Consider the following 20,761-nt stretch of genomic DNA (forward strand, 5'->3'; position numbering starts at 1 on the left):
TATATAGAAAACTATAAAACACTGGTGAACGATATCAAAGAGGACACTAATAGATGGAGAAATATACCATGTTCATGGATTGGAAGAATCAATATAGTGAAAATGAGTATACTAACCCAAAGCAATTTATAGATTCAATGCAATCCCTATCAAGCTACCAATGGTATTCTTCACAGAGCTAGAACAAATAATGTCACAATTTGTATGGAAATACAAAAAACCTCGAATAGCCAAAGCTATCTTGAGAAAGAAGAATGGAACTGGAGGAATCAACCTACATGACTTCAGGCTCTATTACAAAGCCACAGTTATCAAGACAGTATGGTACTGGCACAAAGACAGAAATATTGACCAATGGAACAAAATAGAAAGCCCAGAGATAAATCCACGCACATATGGACACCTTATCTTTGACAAAGGAGGCAAGAATATACAATGGATTAAAGACAATCTCTTTAACAAGCGGTGCTGGGAAATCTGGTCAACCACTTGTAAAAGAATGAAACTAGAACACTTTCTAACACCATACACAAAAATAAACTCAAAATGGATTAAAGATCTCAACGTAAGACCAGAAACTATAAAACTCCAAAAATCACTTCTTAAGAGATGTACGGGTAACATATCATTGTTGTTGCTGTTTAGTCACTAAGTTGTATCTGACTCTTTGCGACCCCATGGACTGTAGCCCGCCAGGCTCCTCTGTCCATGGGATTCTCCAGGCAAGAATACTGGAGGGGGTCGCCATTTCCTTCTCCAGGGGATCTTCCTGACCCAGGGATCAAACCTGCATCTCCTGCATTGGCAGGCATATTCTTCACCACTGAGCCACCAGGGAAGCCCTCAGAATATTTTTAAAACCCACTTATAGGTCACGGGTCCTACACAAACAGGAGATGGGAGTCATAGGATGACAAATATCAGGCTCAGCATAACATTATTCTAAAATGTGGTTTTAGGATAGATAAGCAGGGACTTCGTTGGTGGTCCAGTGGCTAAGACTCCGAGCTCCCACTGTCGGGGACTCAAGTTCGATCCTTGCTTGGGGAACTAGATCCCACACACCACAAGTAAGACCCCCAGACTGACAGTTCAGTTCAGTCGCTCAGTCGTGTCCGACTCTTTGCGACCCCCATGGACTGCAGAACGCCAGGCTTCCCTGTCCATCACCAACTCCCGGAGCTTGCTAAATAAATAAAAATTTTTGAAAAGTACCCGATGCACTTAACTCTTATCTAGGCACCTATTTAAAAAAAAAGATAAATAAGCAGACACCAGTGGGAAGAAGCAGTCTGTGTGCCAGCCCCTGGTGTCGGGGGCACAGAGCAGACACCTGTCAGCCTCCAGGCAGCTGGAGGGCATGTGTGGGCAGTTAGCTTCACCCTTGGAATCTGAGAGAACAGTGAGTGACCAGAGTCTCATTGGTCCTGAAAGGAGCTCATCCACCCCAACCCACAAGCCCACTGTCCACAAGTCAGGGCCCTCTCTGAAGATGTTCTTGCTGATTCTGCTTTTCCTGGGACTGGCAGATGCCTGCATCCCCCGAGAAGGTAAGCCCAGCTCCTCCTGCCCTCTCCCCCTCCTCTGTTTCTTCTTACCACGGGCGGGGGCCTGGTGGCTGGCCTCAGAGAGCCTCCTCGGGTCCAAGTCCAGGCTCCTTCCCACTCCCTGTTTAGAAATTCTCAATTCCCCTTTCCTTGGTGAAGATGGAGGGGTGGGCAAGGTATCATGGCTCCTGCCCTTGGAGACACACAGACTTGTGTCTGAACCCTGGTTAAATCACTGACTTCTTAGGTGGTGTGGTAGTAAAAAGAATCCACCTGCCAAGGCTGGAGATGCCAGAAACTCAGGTTCAAACCCTGGGTCGAGAAGACTCCCCTGGAGGAGGAAATGGCAACCCACTCCAGTATTCTTGCCTGGGAAATCACGTGGACAGAGGAGCCTGGCGGGCTACAGTTCATGGGGTCGCAACGAATGGGACATAACTGAGCACTCCCAACAGTCTGTGGCACCGGGGGTGGGAGTGACTGCCCCGCAGAAGTGGTGCTAACCTGTCCTCAACACGCTTTATCAGAGATGGCGTGTTGGCGAGGTGTCTTACTACCCGTGATGTTAAGTTTGATCACCAACCAGCTACTATTTTCGCCTTTATAATTGGTAGATAATCTGGCTGATATCACTGGGAACTTCGCAGATATTCTATTCCTCCTCAAACTTTCCCCCCACGAATTGCAGCATCCATCTGTGGATCTTGTCTGCCAAAATGATTGCTGTAGTATTTGCACAATGGTGATTTTCTATTTCTCTTATTTCTGCTACATGTATCCGTTGGAATGCTTCTGTGAGGAAGACTCAATGCGTCTGTTCTTTTTATTTATTCAAGTAATTATATCAATACAAATGCACAGATATTTATTTTAACAACAAAAAGTAACAGCTTATCTTTTGATGGGTGGAAGGGGGATGGCCACAAGTTCTCTTTTGGACATGCTAAGTGTGAAGAGCCTGTAAGTTGTGCAAGACCTCCATGGGTCACAGGTCCCATGAGAGCAGGGTTTGTGATGTCTTATTTTCTCTTGTACCAGCATCTCGCTCCCCACCAGTGTCACAAATGCCTACATAGCAGGAATTGAGTCTAATTCACCTGCACCCCCATCATCGAGCACAGACCAGTGGCCAGTATATGTGGCTAGTGAATGTTGGATGGATGGATGATGCAGGAGAATGGATGGATGACGGGTGGATGATGGCTAGATGGATAAATTGATGGATGGTGAATGGTTGGATGGATGGATGGAAGGATAGATGGATGATGAATGAATGGAAGGATGGATGGATGACAAATGGATTATGGTTAAATGGTAAATTGAAGGATGGTGAACGGGTGGATGGAAGGATGGATGGATGGTGAATGGGTGGATGGAAGGATGGATGGATGACAAATGGATGACGGTTAAATGGTAAATTGAAGGATGGTAAATGGGTGGATGTGTGGATGGAAGGATGGATGGATGGTGAATGGGTGGATGGATGGATGGAAGGATAGATGGATGATGGGTGGAAGGATGGAAGGATGGATGGTGAATGGGTGGATAGAAGGATGGATGGATGGTGAACAGGTGGATGGAAGGAAGGATGGATGGTGAATGGGTGGATGGAAGGATGGATGGATAATGAATGGATGGCAGGATGGACAGATGATGAATGGATGATGGTTAGATGGATAAATCAATGGATGGTGAACAAGTAAATGGATGGATAGATGGATAATGGGTGGCAAGAAGGATGTGTGGACTTAAGTAGCTTTACTGATAGACTGGATGGGTTAGTGCATCTCCAGTGACACTTTCAGCTCTGGGCTCATTGGGCACTGCAGTGATCTGAGTCTAATGCTGAATTCTCTCCCTGCTCCCTTCTTCCTGTTCCTGCTGGGATCCGGATGGCCTAACACTTTCACCTCCAGTTGCAACTGAAGAAAAAAGTAAGAACTGTGGACATCCCAAGTCTGTATTCCCATAGCCAGTTCCTCTCAGACTCATGTAGATTTTAGGACCCCTCTGGGGATTCTGGGGAAAAGTGGGCTTCATCTTGGGGGAAGCAAGCCATTGACATCTCTGTCTTCTGGTGATGCCTGCTGCCCAAAGGGCTGTTCATTCATCCTTTTGTCTGGAGAAGACAGGCCCAGTGGGTGAATGGAGAGCTCTTATCAGAAAGAAAGAATAGTTGGAATATTTTTACTAGAGTTATATTCTGACACACACACATATATAAATAAAATCTATCTCTAAGATTCATTTACAAAACTGTAATGCTAAAGAAGTGTTCTCCGAATTTACGGTTGCTGGAAGAAGAATGAGGGGAAGGGATAGTTAGGGGGTTTGGATGGACATGGACACACTGATGTATTTAAAATGGAGAACCAACAAGGACCTACTGTACAGCACAGAGAACTCTGCTCAGTGTCTCGTGGAAGCCTGGATGGGAGCGGGGTTTGGGGGAGAATGGACACATGTATATGTATGCCTGAGTCCCTTCGCTGTTTACCTGAAGCTATCACAACATTGTGGGTTGGCTATACCCCAATACAAAATTAAAAGTTTTTAAAAAAGAAGTAGAGTTCTCAACATCCTTGCCAATAGTGTAACCGAGCTGTTTGATCTTTGTCTAACTGTACATGACAAACTACAAAAAAACAGTCTCTCATGAAATCCCTCCACCTCTTAAGGATAGGCTAGGCTAAATGAAGGAAGACTGAGTGCACACACAGAGTGGCTCTTAGAACAAGACACAGCTTCTCATTCTGGGGCCCCATCCTATCTCGGGCTTCCCTGGTGGCTCAGCTGGTAGAGAATCCGCCTGCAATGCGGGAGACCTGGGTTGGATCCCTGGGTTGGCAAGATCCCCTGGAGAAGGGAAATACCCACTCCAGTATTCTGGCCTGGAAAATCCCATGAACTGTATAGTCCATGGGGCCACAAAGAGTCCGACACGACTGAGTGACTTTCACTTTCAGATGAAGGAAGAAAGGAACGCATGCAGAAATCATCTGAGGTGGATAAATGACTGTTAATTCAAACTTCTCTCTTGCTTTTTTCTTCCATGTTGATCCCCTGACTCCTGGTCTTGTTGCCCTTTTCCAGTCAAATGTAAGTCTTATCTCCTTCTCCCTATGTAACTAGGGAGCCCTTCAACCGGAGGAGGAAGGGGGACAGGGGACAGGGGGATGGCTTTTCGACCTGGGCAGCTCACAGGATGCTCTCAATCTCAGCGTGGCTCCAAACCCAGAGCCTGCAGATCCCTGGGGCCAACCAGATGGACTTCGGGGAGGTCGACCAGCCTCTGTAATCTTGTGCAAAACTGGGTGTGAGAGACAGAATCTCGGTGGTTTTCTGGGAATGTGGACTTCATAGCTTCAGTCAGATTTTCAGTAAGACTCTGTGCTCTAACACGTACAACCCGCCTGGACTGCATTGTGCAGATTCATTGGTGGGTTGTAGATGAGAGAAATAGGGTGCAGGCTGGCCAAGGCTCCCTCCTTGCCAAGTATTAACCATCCTGGTCTCTGACTATCGGTTGTCATGGAGACCCTTGTCTGCCACCCTCCGGAGACTCAGGTGTAAGGGGGGTGGGTGGTTGGATGCCCCAGACCATGGTAGCTCAGGGTTTCTTGACCTCTGGGGTAAATGTGTCTCTAAAGAGGCCTATGGGCTTCCCTGAGGGCTCAGGGGTAAAGAAACACTTTGGTTCCATCCCTGGGTCGGGAAGATCCCCTGGAGAAGGAAATGGCAACCCACTCCAGCCTTCTTGCCTGGGGAATCTCGTGGACAGAGGGGCCTGGCAGGCTACAGTCCATGGGGTCGCAGAGTCCATGGGGTCGCAGACATGACTGAGTGACTGAGCACGACGCACAAAGAGGTCTATGGCTCTTAGAACAAGGCACAGCTTCTCATTCTGGGTCCCCATCCTGTCCTGGAACCTGGGGGATGCAACGGGGTATAAAGGATGAATTAATGCATTTCACCTTCTCTCTGATCCCCACCGGCCACCTTTGAACCTCTCCTTCCTGCTGTTTGCACCGAGTCAACAGTGCTGAAAGGTGACATTTTTGTTCACTCTCTCTCCCTTTGGGCTCTGATTGCCCTTAGCTGACGGGGTAATTTTTGCCTGCCTTTCAAGGACCTTTCTTCTTGTGACTGTCCACAGCCCAGCTTCTAATCTAGAGACATAAAAGGTTGAGACTGGATATCTTGATGAAAAGAAAATACTGCATCCCTCTCTCCTTCCCCTGTAAAAACTAGTTGATCAGAAATTGAGCACATTTCTGTGGTCCACTTGTGACTAAAGGAAAGCCATTTGGTTGTAGAGCTCAATTCAGGTCTATCTGAGATCTGTGGAGGAGGAAATGGCAACCCACTCCAGTATTCTTGCCTGGAGAATCCCATGGACAGAGGAGCCTGGTGGGCTACAGTCCATGGAGTCACAAAGAGTTGGACACGACTGAAGTGACTTAGCACACATAATTCGTCCTTCTTCTGTCTCCATGCCCCTCACCATGGACATACATGCAATCATCTCCATGTAAGCTTGTTATTGTTATCAGTATATAGACAACTTAACCCCAACCCTGAGATGGATATTAACATACTCATCTTGTGGGTGAGGAAATAGAAGTTTATAGAGGAAGCTGGAGAGATCTACGTTTGAATTTTTTCGCTTTCACTCATCCACTGTGTGGGGCTTCAAAAATTAATACAATATCTCAGAGCTTCAGCTATTCTCATTGACAACATGAGGACAATTCGCTAACCTGGGAGGGTTGGTGTAAAATCAGTATAAGGAAGGAGTGTTGGGCTTTTTTCTAGAGTCAGTGAAGAATAGTGTCTTTCTCTCTCTCCTACCTGGCTGAAGAATGGCCCATGACTGTGTCCACCACCCCCACCCCCCGCTCACTTAAACCTCCCTGAAATCAAACACAAAGCCACTCTCAATAATCTCACCTAACCGCTCCCCGCGCCCACAGTGGACTCTATTTCCACGTCTGTCCCAGCTCCCGGCATCTGATCTTACTTTTGGTTTTCTACTCATGGCTTCCTCTCCGTGGTCCCTGGTCCCACCATTCTGTATCACGTCTGTATCCTCCACCACCGTGCCAACTCTGGATCGACTGCTCTCAGGAATCGTAGGTAAGTACCTCACCACATTCAAGATGCCCTCAGACTGTGAACTTTGGGGGGAAACTCTGAGCAAGATTTTCTGGGCATTTGACATGTGTCTGGAGCCATGCTTGGGTGATGGAAACCCAAAGATGGATCACATATGCTCACTCTTTAGGAACTCAGAGACTGATGGAAAACAGACACACACAAAACCCAGAAATTAGATTAGAGACATTGATGTCTGCTAGCAGTGATGGAGCTGGAAAAAGGGATGATGGGAATAATGAGGAGGCCCTAAGTCATGCCCGAGCTCTCATAGCCATACTTTCCAAAGGAGAGAGCTTCTTAAATCCATTGCATGGGGGAAATTCACTAATTAGGTGTATTTCCTTCTGTTGCATTTGCACATCTTTCGTTATGTCTTCTTCCCCAGGTATGATGAGCAGGCTGTCAGTGGATGGTAAGTGAGAATTTTGTCTTCTCTGGCGTTTCTCTTCTCTTGTCTAAAAGGTAATGCAGATTTATGGAGTCTTTTGTGTTTTTAGTTATTTATTTAAATTCAGTGTTTCGTTTATTCATGTTTTATTTATTTCGGAAGAACCATTCAGACTGTATATGATCACGTTTTGTCTCTTAGAGTTTTAAGGTAATGGAAATTTTTATTAGTGTAGAATGAGAGCACTAGAATTTTGCATGAGAAATATCATGCGGTAGATTGTTTTAAGTTGTAAAAGATATATGCTCATGAGAAAAGTTGTAGGGACATAAAATGAGAGCCAAAATCTTCCTGTCTGTCCTATTCCCAGTTCTACTGTCTTGAAACAGCCGCCACTACTCGTCTCCTGTGTGTTCTTACAGGAAATACGCTTAGATACGTATATCTTCAACGTTCTGAGGTCATGACTCAAATGACTGGGCCAAAGAACAGAGGTCTTTTAAATCTGGACAGAGGTTTAACAAATTTACAGTTCCATAAGCCGCCTACAAGCATGCTAATTTTCCCACACCTTCAGCAACATGGGATAGCATCTAGCTTTCTGATTTTTCACAATGGGATGGATGAAAAAACTGGCCCCCGTGTTCACAGGTAGAGAGGCTGAACCCCAGCAGAAGTTCCTGCTGTATCTACTACTATCCAGTCCAATGCCATCATTCATGTTTTCCAGTAAAGGACTGCACTTTAAAAGGACTTAGTGACTAAGCCACAGAGATCTCTTCAAGAAAATTGAAGATACCAAGGGAACATTTCATGCAAGGATGGGCACAATAAAGGACAGAAGTGTCAAGGACCTAACAGAAGGAGATGAGATTAAGAAGAGGTGGGAAGAATACACAGAACCATACAAAAAAAAGTCTTAATGACCCGGTAACCACAATGGTGTGGTCACTCACCTAGAGCCAGACACCCTGGATTGTGAAGTCAAGTGGGCCTTAGGAAGCATTGCTATGAAAAAAGCTAGTGGAGGTGCTGGAATTCCAGCTTAGCTATTTAAACTAATAAAAGATGATGCTGTTAAAGTGTTGCACTCAATGTGCCAGAAAATTTGAAAAATTCAGCAGTGGCCATAGGACTGGAAAAGGTCAGTTTTCATTCCAATCCCAAAGAAGGGCAATGTCAAAGAATATTCTAAGAAGATAACTGCAAAAGTAGACATAATGAAACAATGGAAATAAAGTATTAATTATAGCGATACTGATGACTGCTGAGGGTCTTAGTCTGAAGATGGTTCTCTCTTCAGTGGAAAGGAAGACCAGAGAACATTAGAGAGAGCTTCTGGACAAGTTAGCATCATTTTGAGACTTTTGAGAAGAAAGAGAATTGTAAAGTGAATTCGATATTAGATTCCATATTCTCACCATGTGACTCCAAAGGAGTGATAGTGAATCTGTGTCCACCTGAGACCTTTCCCGCCATCCCCAGGGGCTCCTGTCCCAGTGCACAGGGCACGCTTGGATCTGGAGCTCCAGGGAGACGGAGATGGGAACTGGACTTCCAGGGGTAGATATGCCTGGCGTTTCAAGCCAGCTCTGTTCTTTACCAGCATATGGGACCCTGGGGCAAGTGTGTTCTGTTCTCCCATAGAGTAGGGCTAGTAATCCACACTATAAGGGATGCTTCCTAATGTTATAATAAACTATAACATTTTATATGTTATAAAAAATATATGATGTTATAATTAAATCTAGGAAAAACTCAGGTACTAGGGAGCTGGTTGAAGTGGGCTCAGCTCCCTGCATCCCGTTTGTCCAGGGCTCCTGGAGTCCACAGCCCTCCTCACTGCTTCTGCTCTTTCAAAGATAACAGTTTCTCACTTCTCTCCCCTTGGGCTGCTGAAGAGCTCTGTGCTTTCTCTGCGTTCCCATCAACGTGGAAACAGAACCCTCCTTCACCGGTTCCCATGAGAAATCGGCTGAGACCTATGAGTAACGAGCCTCGATGAAACGAGAGCGTGCAGAAGAGCCAGAGCCCTGAGCAGATAGATGGTCTTCTCCCATCTCTGCTCACTCTCTCTCTCTTCTCATCTCCCATTTTCCTTCTTCCCACACTGCCTGTGGAATTCCAAGACCTTTTCCTTCTCACAAGCTGAATAACACAGGACTCCCTAACTCCTACCCTCGAAGAATCCTCTCCATTAAGAAATATCAGAGCTTTATGGGCCAAGACCTCCCTCCTTGGAAGACAGCCAGACTTCACAAATAGCGAAACACACTTCTTAGTCAACATACGACATGGCTATAAGGCAAAGATCAATGTCAGATAGACATTATTAGGTAAAATAACCTAAAATAACCTCAGATCCAGAGTTGAGTGTGGATAAAGCCATATAGTCAGGACTTCCCTGGTGGCTCAGTGGTAAAGAATCCATCTGCCAATGCAGGAGACCCAGCTTCAATCCCTGGGTCAGGAAGATCCCCTGGAGGAGGGCAAGGCAACCTGCTCCAGTATTCTTGCCTGGAGAATCCCACAGACAGAGGAGCCTAGCAGGTTGCAGTCCATGGGGTCGCAAAGAGTCAGACACGACTGAGCAACTAAACAGCAACTACAGAGGCCATAGTCATGGCTCACAGACCGGAAACCATCTGTAGAGACATGAAAACTGACAGCCAGAAAGAGGCAGAGCTTCCGAGGCTAAGTGGTAACTAACAAAAATGTCATGTGGGACTTCCCTTGTGGTCCAGTGGTTAGCAAGACTTTGCCTTCCAATGCCAGGGCCGTGGGTTCCATCCCTGGTCAGGGACCCAAGGTCTCAAATGCCTCGAGGCCCAAAAGCCAAAACAGAAAACAATATTGTAACACATTCCATAGATTTAAAAAATGATCCACATCAAAACAAAATTCTTTAAAAACCTTTCATGGAGCATCTTGGAAAAGCCAGTACATTTCAGGGCTCTGCTTGGATCAGTTATTTTAAGCCTCATCACCCCTGTGAGACGGGTGGATCCCATTGTAATCCAGAGTGACTCTGTGCGCCCAGGACATGCCCAGTTTCAGCATTAAAACACTCTCACCCAGTGAACCCCTTTCAAGTCCTCCAAGCAGGACAATCTGTTGTCCCGTTATAATTGCACTTTTATGAGAAAAGCAAGCCCTAGAGAGATGGGGTAAGTTGCCCAAGTGCTGGGTCCACGTCTTTCCCTGATCGCCCATCATTCTTAGGATGAAGCCCGAGGTCTTTAAAGTGACCCACAGGGCCGGGCGTCATCTAACTCTGGACGTTCTTGTCTGCCGGTCATCTTTGCCTGCCGTGTCCCCTCAGCAGGTCTCTCTCCATCCTTCCGAAGCTCCAGACTCCTTCCCACCCAGGACTGTCCCACCGCCGGGAACGCATCTCTGTCTCTCCCCTCCACAGGTCTTCACCCGGCTAACCCCTCCTCATCTTTCAGGTGTCAGACTCCGTGACAGTTCCTCCAAGACGCCTTCCCTGGCACCCCCACAAGGTCAGCAGGTTCCGGCCGCACCCCGAAACCCTAGCCCTGCCCCGGATGGGTTTCTGACTCTCGAGGCCACCTCTCTGGCCTCCGCTCGCTCGCGCTCCCCGAGAGTAAGACCCTTCTCCTCTCGCTTTCCGTGCAGCCCACGCACCCTGCACACACTAGAGGCCCCACCGATACTTAGAGAGAGAGAGGCAATGCCCGAGCCCCCACCCGCCTCGTGTCCAGTAGCGCCTCTGCCTCTGTCTCCTCTGACCGGTCAGGGAGTCTCATTTTGCAGTGTCCTTATTTCATGGTGTCTTAACGCTGATCTCTGTCTTCCCTCTGCACCTCTGTTGGAACCTGGCTGCCTGCACCCTCGCCTCCAGACAGAACAGAGGAAGAAAGTAAGTGCTTTTTCAATCCCGAGTCTGTGTCCTTGAGATGACATTCCTGTAACCCTCTCTGGGATTACAACTTGTTGTTGTTCAGTCGCTCAGTTATCTGACTCTTTTGTGACCCCCTGTGGACTGCCGCCCACCAGGCTCCTCTGTCTGTGGGATTTCCTCATTAAAAATTCAGGGGAGGGGAAATTCCCTGGTGGTCCAGGGCTTAGGACTCTATTGGGTTTCAGCCTTAATTGGAGAACTAAGATCCTGCATGTCCCACAGTGCAGCCAAAAACAAAACAAAACAAGCTGAAGTGGAAAAAAACAGTGGGGGGAAGTGTTGGTGCCGGGCTGGCATTTAGATACTGTTTTGGGGTCAAAAGCAAAACTGTTGCAAATGGGCTGCAGTCAGGCTGTGCTTGTAACATTTAACAACCATTTCTGTGGGGAGAGGGTGGGGAGGGGAGCCCTGGTTTGCAACCATTGCCAATTTCTGTGGTGTAAATGCTTTAGCTCTGGGCTGATCTGAAGCCACTAATTAGGCTTGGCAGTGGCTTGCGAACATTTTGCAAATTTAACAACCATCTCTTGCAAGCCAGCTCTGGCACAGCCCTGGGTCTCAGCGATGTTGCTCTCCTTTGGTGTGTAAATTGCTCCCATGAAAAAGGGCCTACCTTCCAGAAGGAAAAGTTTGGTGGTTCTTGGGAGAGAAAGGGGCCATGCTCGTTAGAGAGTGGGGGCCACATTCTAAGGAAGACAGACGTATGCCCCCCAGGTCAGGTGAGCTGGCGAAGCACCCCTCTCTCCGATCTCTATTGTGCCTCCAGGGCAGGGTCTTGTCCACCGCTCACACCCATGACCTAGAAACCTGTCTAACACACACGGGCTCTACTACTATTCTTGAAGCAAAAGAGAGCTCCCTTCTATGGCTGATGGATGTTATTTTTGCTAATGGGAAGGGGTGGAGGAGAACCAACATTGGAGCATCTACCTCTATGATACTACTGAATCCTCACCATGGCACTCTGTGCCAGACGGAACCCTAGTTTTAAGGCATGGCTCCCCCGACTGGGGCTTCCCTGGTGGCTCAGTGGTAAAGAACCTGCCTGCCAATGCAGGAGATGTGGGTTCAATCCCTGGTTTGGGAAGATCCCCTGGAGGAGGAAAGGGCAACCCTCTCTGGTACTATTTTTGCAGTGTTTTTGCAAGTCTATAATTAGTGCACAATAAAAGCTTACAAATAACTTGAAGAGTGTTTAATGAGTGAATAAAGGAATGTGCTGGGGGTGTGTGTGTATTTGATTCTACTCTCTTGCTCACTTTTTTCCATGTTGACCCCCTGATTTCTGGTCCTGCTGCACCTTCCAGTAAAAAGTGAGTTATTCTTCCTTTTCTGTGGTAATTCGGGTGTTTTCAGCCACTGAGACAAAAAAAGTAAACAAAAAAGAGAAGGGAATCTTTGGGACTGTTCTCACCTGGGGACCTGGGTTGAGAGAGGCCCTCTGCTAACAGGGTGTCCATCTATCACTCTTGACTCTGAAGGGGGCTCAGACTGACTCACCGGGGTCCACAGGCCCCCTGAGACAGCACGGATAATCCCCAGAGTTTGTGGGAGGCAGGGGTGGGTCTGAGGCTGTATGTGTGACTGGGTGTGTGAGAGCACGGCCATCAAGGCCTCCAGATTTTAGCAGAAGCCGAGGACCACAGCCCCAGAATGCAAGAACGTTCTGAGCTGTGCGTATTTGTGGAGAGGACAGTTGAATGAGGAGGAGCTCAAAGCCACGGCTTCCTCTTTGCCCAAGCTTCCTCCCTCCTGACCTCTCAGGAGAGAAAGGAGATAAGAGTGGGGCAGGGCATCTTCTGAGGACCTTCCTCATCTCTGGGGGACCAACGCTCAAGGAATATGGGTGTCTGGGGAGTCTGTCCACCTGGATAATCAGGACTCCAAAGGACGCAAGTGTAGCAGAAGCAGGCAGAGTCCCCACCCTGGCCCCTGGCCGCCCATGAGATCTGGGGGCACCCTCATCCCACCGTGATGGGAGGGTCTCTCCGGAGGGCCAGCAGGGTGGGATGAGCCGGGAAAGCCAGTCACGCCTTCTCAGCCTCTTCCTTTTCTGTTGATGCCCAATGGCTCCCGCTGGAACTTCTCCTCCCCACCGCGCGCACCTCGACAGTCCTGAAACGTGAGTTTCTTTTTTCATATTGTCCTCACCTCTGTCTTGTTCCCTTTCTTGTCTCTGCAATGGGATCCCTTCCCAGCCATGGCCTCACTGATCAGAGAATCTTTCTGTTTTTTTATTAATCCGGGAACTGGAAAAAAATGGCTGTATGACTTTCACTTTCTCAAAGGCGGGGTGTCTTATGAGAACCAAGCCCCTGGTCAAATCAGGGACATGGGCAAGGTTCTTATGACTATAGTGATGACAGTAAGGAAAATTAGTTCAGGATTTCCTGGGCGCTGGGCACGTTTAATACATTTTGTTGCATTTCCGCACCAGGTAGGCATTATTCACCTGATGTGTGTCAGGGGCCTACAACATGGTGATGGCAAATATGTGGAGCAGGCGTGGCAGCTGCCCTTCCAGCCTGACTCTGATCCAGCACCAATTCTTCAAGCCACTACGTGCTGTTGTTCAGTCGCTCAGTCGTGTCCGACTCTTTGCGAGCCCATGGACTGTAGTCCGCCAGGCCCCTCTGTCCATGGGATCCTCCAGGCAAGAACACTGGAGTGGGTTGCCATTCACTTCCCCAGGGGATCTTCCTGACCCAGGGACAGAACCCTCGTCTCCTGCATCGGCAGGCGGACTCCTGACGACTGAGCCACCAGGGAAGCCCCTTCAGCCACTAGATTTCCGCTCTAACCCACATGGTGGGGCTTCCAACACTCTCCCCTTCACGGCTCAGCACCGCCTCCCTGGGCTCTGTTCTCGTCTGCTCCCAGTCTCCCCACCTTCTGATCTTATGACTTTTTTTTTCCTTCTATGGTCTCATCTCTCGCGGCCCCTTGGACTCTACACTCTGGACTTTGTCTGCAACCCTGAACACCACCCTGCCTCCCGGACCACATTTTCTTCTGGATGGATGACATCAGAGATCCTAGGTAAATAATCTCACTCCATGCATGCCCCGAGATTTTGGCATGGAAAGTTTGTTTGGGAAAAGAAAATTCTTTTCTTTAAAAAGATTTATTTTTAGCTGTGCTGGGTCTTCGTGGCTGTGTGTGGTTTTCTCTAGTCGAGGGGAGTGCAGGCTACTCTCTAGAGGTGGTCTCGGGCTTCTCCTTGCGGTGGTCTTCCTGTGTTGTGGAGCAGGAACTCCAGGGCATGGCTCAGTAGCTATGGTTCCTGGGCTCCAGAACACAGGCTCAACAGTGGTGGTGCTTAGATACTCCTAGGCATGTGGGATCTTCCTGGACCGAGGATCAAGCCTGTGTCTCTCCCGCATTGGTAGGCGGATTCTTTACCACTGAGCCACCAAAGAAGCCTGGGAAGAATATTCTTTTTAACTCTCCGTATGGGATAGGACCACGCAGGGCGGTGGAAAGCCAAAGATGAACCTCACATGCTTGTACCTCTAGATAAACCCCACACAGACTGATGAGGGGACAGGCAGATAGTTTTAAGGCAGTATGAACGTCCTGAGGGGGAACCGATGAGAAGACGTGAGAGGAAGCTCGGGGTGCGTCAGCTGCACTTGTTGGTCTAAGGGCATTTAGCACACTGCCTTTGGCAATTCCATGTCTACATTGTCTCCGCAGGTTTGCTGAGCCTCCAGGTGCTGAATGGTAAGTAGTGACCATGCTAATTGGCCCCACCATTTGGTTTTGCTCCTGGACACAAAAATATAGACTTCTCAGCTTTTCTTTTTTTAATGTTGGAAGAGTCTTTAAATAGCATCAAACCTTACACTCTTGGGGTTTTTTTAAATTTCTTTCTCAATTTTTAGTTGAAATCTTACACTCTTTATCATCATCATCTGAACATGATAAGTGTCTTTTTTTTTTCATTCATCCAACAACAAATGCTAATTAATATTAGCCACTCTGTGCTCAGCCTGTTCTTGGTGTTAGAGACACAGTAAGGAACAGGTCAGAAATCTGCGTCCAGATAGAACTGATGAGAAGAGAAAGAACACGAATAAATAGAGAAATAGTGGGTTAGAAGTCTGTTGGACGCTAAGCCCTGTGAAGATCGCAGAGGAAGGGAGATGGGAAGGCAGGGCAGGACAGAGGGATACGTTTTCAAAAGGTGATCAGGGAAAGTGACTTTGAGCAAAGACTTGGAGGAGGTGAGGGAGGCAGTCACCAGCACATGTGGGTGAAGGGTGTTGGTGGTAGAGGGAATAGCAGGTGGACAGGCCACGAGGCCATGTAGTGCCTGAGACCAGTGACTGCCAGGGGCCGGGCGCATTCTCGCCTCTCCTTACCTGGGTGCCCAGAACTGCTCTTTATGGTTCGGTCTCCATTCATTTCAGAATTTGTTGATGATTTCTTTTCTTCCTTTTCCCCCCTCCTCTTCCTTCCTTCCCTTCCTTCTTTGCCTCTTTCTCTTCCTCTTTTCAGAAGAATCAAGCGGCTGCAAGGAAGAAGGTAGGTGCACGGCATCACGCCTGTTCCATCGACACGCCTGTGAGTTCCCTCGGTCTGCGTGAAGACAAAGCCTTAAGGAGACACAGTTTCAGGTGGCCAAGGTCTGGGCTTCAGAACCAGAGAGGATGCCTTTCTGAGGGGCAGCAAAAGCCTTCAGACCACCCGGCCCCCTCGTACTGCCCCCTGGTACCAAGGAGACCGAGCACACTGAGCCGTGACTGGGAAACGTCTTGGTTTTTCTCAGTCGCTTCTTCTGTTGATCGCTGAGGTCTAAAACGGTTCCTAGAGGTGAAGAAGGACGTTGAAATTGATCCCAGCACTGCCAAATAAATAAGTAAATTAAAAAAAAAAAAAAAGATTTCCATACATTCAGCTAAAGACGCTGAATAGTTGATGCTTTCAAATCATGCTGGAGAAGATTCTTGAGAGTCCCTCGGACAGCAGGGAGATCAAACGAGTCCATCTCTATTCAGGAGATCAACCCTGAATATTCATCGGAAGGACTGATGCTGAAGCTGAAGCTCCAATACTTTGGCCACCTGGTGTGAAGACTCATTGGAAAAGACCTTGATGCTGGGAAAGATTGAGGGCAGGAGGAGGGGGCGGCAGAGGATGAGGTGGTTGGATGGCATCACTGACTCAATGGACAAGAGTCTGCGCAAACTCTGGGAGATGGTGAAGAACAAGGAAGCCTGGCGTGCTGCAGACCATGGGGTCACAAAGAGTCGGACACGACTTAGCAACGGAACAACAACGATGAAGGGACAGAGAAAGGAATTACAACTACGAAGCAAATTCTCCAAGAAAAGGGGAGGGGGTGTGCCTTCCTGAAAGTTCAATTAAGAGCTTTTTTTTTTTTTATTTCATTTTTCCCTTTACACTGGTAATGTTCTGGTTTTTGACCAGAGGGCCTGTTCAATGAGGTGAGTTATACATGTCAAAAATGCAGAAATAGCAGAGCTAAAACCACAAGATCAGTAAAATAGTACTGAGGGAGAGTTTATTGTGCAAGGAAGAATAGTTCTTAAACTGGGAGCTTTCAAATTCAAAACTGATATGAGATGCAGGGGCAGGGTGTTCTTCCCAGGGTGGCTTATAACGTGAAATTGAGGAAATTGTTTATGTTTTAAAATGATGGTTATTGCAATGGGGTCTCCTGAGGGCACAATGGTTGGTTAAAAGGGGACTATCTTCAACCATTTTGGGGGAGATGATTTAAGTTCCTCTCATGATTATCAGAGACATTTAAAAGAAACGACTTAAATTTTGCTTATGTTCCTGAAAGAAGCTAGATTTAATTTAACATCCAGGACTCACCTGGGTTCCTCCACTCCGGGAATTTTCAAGGGCCATCTCCTTTTTAAAAAAAATCTTATTAGTATTAGGGTTTTTTGTATGTAATATTAAAATGTAATGTAACACTTTCTTTAAAATTTAAACTGTGAAAAGAAGAGGGAAAGAATATTGAGCAAGTAAAACTGGGCTTGTGCCCCAGATGGGGTCTGGAATGAGGAGGTGACAGGGTCAGATCTGGTGTTAGATCCCTGTGGGCCCCAGTGGGAGCTGCTCTGGGAGAGAGGACTGTGGAGTAGAAGGCTGGTGCAATGGCAATCAGGAGGAGATGTGAGACTGGTGCCTTGCTGATGGACAGGGGAGATGGGGGCACCCGGTAGCAATAGACCACATTTCAATCCGAGGAGCAGGTAGATTGAGGGTGTGGGGTTCAGAGGGAGATCTGTGTGGACAGAGTTGTGGGAAAGGCAGGATGTCCGCACAGAGGGGTGGCAGGCTTTCACGTTGGTCATGTCTACTTGGATCTCCCCAGTGAAGTTCCTCCCAACGGCCACCACCCCCAAGAAGCCGCTGAAGAAGAAAACCGGATGGAATGGGCTGAGATGCGCCTATATGATGGTCACCTTCTTGTTTGTGTCCTACAATAAAGGAGACTGGGTAGGAAGAGCCGGGTTCCTAAAGGTGGAGAGGGAGGAGGAGAGAGTGGGAGCACAGAGGAAGGGAGGGAGGAGCTGCGTACCTCGTGGGGGAGGAGGGGGGTGAACAGATGGAGGGAGGAGGGGGTGGGGGGAGCGCAGAGGAAGGGGAGGAGGAGCCGGGTATCCAAGGTGTGGGCAGGATGTCGGGGACGGCAGTGAAGATGGGGAGCGCCCTGCCGCACTTGTAGGAGCAGTGCTACAGGATTTGGGGTGAGAGACGAGGAATCTGGAAGGGGCAAGGAGATGAGCCCCAGCCTTGCACCCTTGCTTAGATCAGTGATTCTTTAATGGGGGTGACTTTGCCACCCAGGGGACACTCAGCAGCGCCTGGAGACATTTCTGGTTGTCACGTCTCGGGGAGGAGGTGCCACTGGCATCCGGTGGGTAGAGACGAGGTGCGTGGCTTCCACAGGACGACACCCACAACTAAGGCTGACCTGGGTCAAAGTGCCAGGAGTACTGAGGTTGAGAAACCCCCAGGTTAGAGCATCGTGTCGTTTACTGGGATGGAGTGAACTGGCTGGAGGATCGGGCAGTAAGAGGGGAGGCTGAAGAGATCAACCAGATCACGGATGTCACCCCCTGCCCCGAGTGGGGGGCGGAAAGGGAGGCAGGCAGGAAAAAAGAAAGGAGGCGTGGGGCGGGATAGAGGGAGAGTTAGAGTCGTCTCACCAACGCCATCTCTTTCTGCTTCCGCTCCCCCCCTTCTTCGACCTCCCAAGTGTTACTGCCATTACTGTGACCCGCAGGTGGACAACAGGTATGTCCCACGGGGAAGAGGGCTTGTCCACTGCTGGGCGGGGGTGGGGGCTTGGTTCGAATTCCCCAGGTGGGTTTGGAAATGTCAACTGAAGAGTCACAGAGTTGAATGGAAAGTTTCAAGTTCATCTCCCTAATCTCAAGCCACAGCTTACCAATGATAAGGATGTGGAGAGCAGAAAGAATTCATTTATGAATTCCCTCAAAGGTTATGTGGGATTTTTTTTCTAAGTTGTGGCAGAATACAGATAATATAAAATTTACCGTGAGTGATGTTTCGTACACTCACAATGCTGTGCAATCCTCATGGCAATTTAGCTTTAGGGATGATGAAAACTTTTCATCATCCCTAAAGGAACCTCTGCAACCATAAGCAGTGTCTCCTCCCAGGCCCTGGCAACCACTAAGCATATCTCTCTCTCTCCTTCTCTGGGTTTACTACTCTGGACATTTCATATACATGGACTCATACTATGCGGCTTTTTGTGTCTGGCTTCATTCACTTAGCATAATGTTTTCTAAGGCTATCCAGGCTATAGCATGTATCAGGACTTATTTTTCATGACCAAATAGTATTCCTTTGCACGGATATGTGCCTATTTATTCACTCTTCAGTTGAAGGACATTTGAGCTGTCTCCACCTTTTGGCTATTGATATGCTGCTAAGAACACTGACACACAAAATTTTTCCTTGAACACCTGTTTCCCGTTCCTTGGGGGTACACACCTAGGCGTAGAAAGTCTGGGTCATGTGATAATTCTATGATTCACTTATTGAGAAATGCAGTCAGTACATTTTTATCGAGTAACTGCACTATGATGAATTCTGGATTCGCTAAAAAACGGTTAAATGGTGAATTTTACGTCATGTGAGTTTTCCCTCGATTTTTAAAAACTATAAAAAGTAAAAACAGGTGGGAGCTGGAGTCACCCCCTGGGGCGGTAGTTTTCAGACCCTCTGCAGCAGACCGTGAGCCCCTCTGGGAGCAATGAGATGCTCGACCTGTCCCCCAGAGCCCAGAGCAAGCCTTTTATATTCACCCCCTGCAGCAACCCTAGGCCACCCCAGTGTGCCAGGCTGGGGGTGCAGCAGGGGAGGTCCTTGTGCTCGTGAGGCACGCCCCCTAGTGGGAGGGCAGGGAATAAATCACCTGAGCTTCCTTGAAGGTGCTGTGACAGACAGGAACTGGAGGGCGTAGCTTTTTCCACTGAGTGTTCAGAAGAACCTCTCTTTGAAGAGAAGATATTTGCACAGTGAGATGGTGAGGAGCAGCCGGCCGAGGTTTAGGGAAGCGTGTCTGGTGGGTTGGAGGCGCAAGGTGAGCAGAGTCCACAGAGCAGAGAGCTGTCCAGGATGTAAACTGATGCTTAAATACATTTCCCTCTTCTTTCTTCCCTTCCTTAGAAACAATCCCTGCTGTGCCTTCTAACCGCCCTTCTCCATCTCAGCTCAACCCTCCTCCATCTCCCAGCTAGTCAGTCTGGCCTCTGGGGAAACCTCCGTGTTCCTAGACTGCCGATTTGGAGGGTAATGAGTCGAGTCCTTTGAGGGATAGCACCTGTCTGCCCAGAGGCATGGCCAGAAGGTCTCTGAGCAGAAGCACTGAGAGAAGCTGAGTGAGCATCTGCAGTGGTTTCCTCCACAACGCCTCTTTAGCCTTTTTCAACCCTTCCGCAATGTTTCTGTAATAAAAGGTACATGTGCTGAATGACTGAATGCCTGGTTCTTCCATCGAGACTTAGCTGTGTGGGGTGGCAGTGGAAGTCGTTCAGTCGTGTCTGAGTCTTTGTGACCCCGTGGATTGTAGCCCCCCAGGCTCCTTTGTCCATGGGATTTCCAGGCAAGGATACTGGAGTGGGTTGCCATTTCCTTGCTCCAGGAGATCTTCCTGACCCAGGGATCGAACCCAGGTTTCTGCATTGCAGGCTGATTCTTTACCATCTGAGCCACCAGAGAAGCTAAGAACCCTATCTATCACGTAATTCTAGCGGCAACCCTTGAAGGAGGTTCTACCGTGCTGCTTGCTTTCTAAGTGGAGGATACAGAAGTCGGCTCCTTTCCATATCCCAGCTCCACCTTTTACTGGACTGAAGCTCTGCGGAGGTGATTGGTTTTCACTGCCGCCTTTTACTCTCTATACAATTGGGATATTAACAGTGCGTAAGACATCTAACCACCTGGATGAGGACCAGTTGTTTCGTTCATCAAGAAGTTGGTTAAAACGGGCAATGAAGGGCTTCCCTGGTGGCGCAGTGGATGAGAATCTGCCTGCCAATGCTAGGGACATGGGTTCCATCCCTGGTCCGGGGAAATCCCACACTCTGTGGCGTAACTAAGCTGGTGCGCCACAGCTACTGAGCCCAAGCTCTAGAGCCAGCGTCCTGCAACTACTAAGGCCCGCTCGCCTTGAACAAGAAAAGCCATCGCAATGAGAAGCCCGTGGACTGCGAAGAAGAGCCCCTGCGT

At 48.3% G+C, this 20,761-nt stretch overlaps 1 protein-coding gene across 1 annotated transcript; it reads left to right on the forward strand.

Annotated features, from left to right (window-relative positions):
- Positions 1-1,360: 1,360 nt before the first annotated feature.
- Positions 1,361-20,006, forward strand: EDDM13 (epididymal protein 13). Its single transcript, XM_059877339.1, has 11 exons — positions 1,361-1,550; positions 3,464-3,481; positions 6,474-6,683; positions 7,090-7,116; positions 10,542-10,595; positions 10,958-10,975; positions 14,714-14,740; positions 15,518-15,544; positions 17,370-17,494; positions 18,258-18,295; positions 19,700-20,006. The coding sequence occupies exons 1-11, from the start codon at positions 1,361-1,363 to the stop codon at positions 19,722-19,724; spliced, it is 759 nt and encodes a 252-aa protein (XP_059733322.1). The 3' UTR covers positions 19,725-20,006.
- The last annotated feature ends 755 nt before the right edge of the window (positions 20,007-20,761 follow it).

Source organism: Bos taurus, chromosome 18 (genome assembly GCF_002263795.3).
Source record: "Bos taurus isolate L1 Dominette 01449 registration number 42190680 breed Hereford chromosome 18, ARS-UCD2.0, whole genome shotgun sequence".
Classification (NCBI taxonomy): domain Eukaryota; kingdom Metazoa; phylum Chordata; class Mammalia; order Artiodactyla; family Bovidae; genus Bos; species Bos taurus.

Excerpts from the sequence above, each read along its gene's own strand:
- EDDM13 (XM_059877339.1), top strand. The coding sequence starts at position 1,361 with ATGTGTGGGCAGTTAGCTTCACCCTTGGAATCTGAGAGAACAGTGAGT. Across the intron at positions 7,117-10,541 it reads GAGCAGGCTGTCAGTGGATG|GTGTCAGACTCCGTGACAGT; the intron begins GTAAGTGAGAAT and ends CTCATCTTTCAG. Across the intron at positions 15,545-17,369 it reads AAGCGGCTGCAAGGAAGAAG|TGAAGTTCCTCCCAACGGCC; the intron begins GTAGGTGCACGG and ends GGATCTCCCCAG.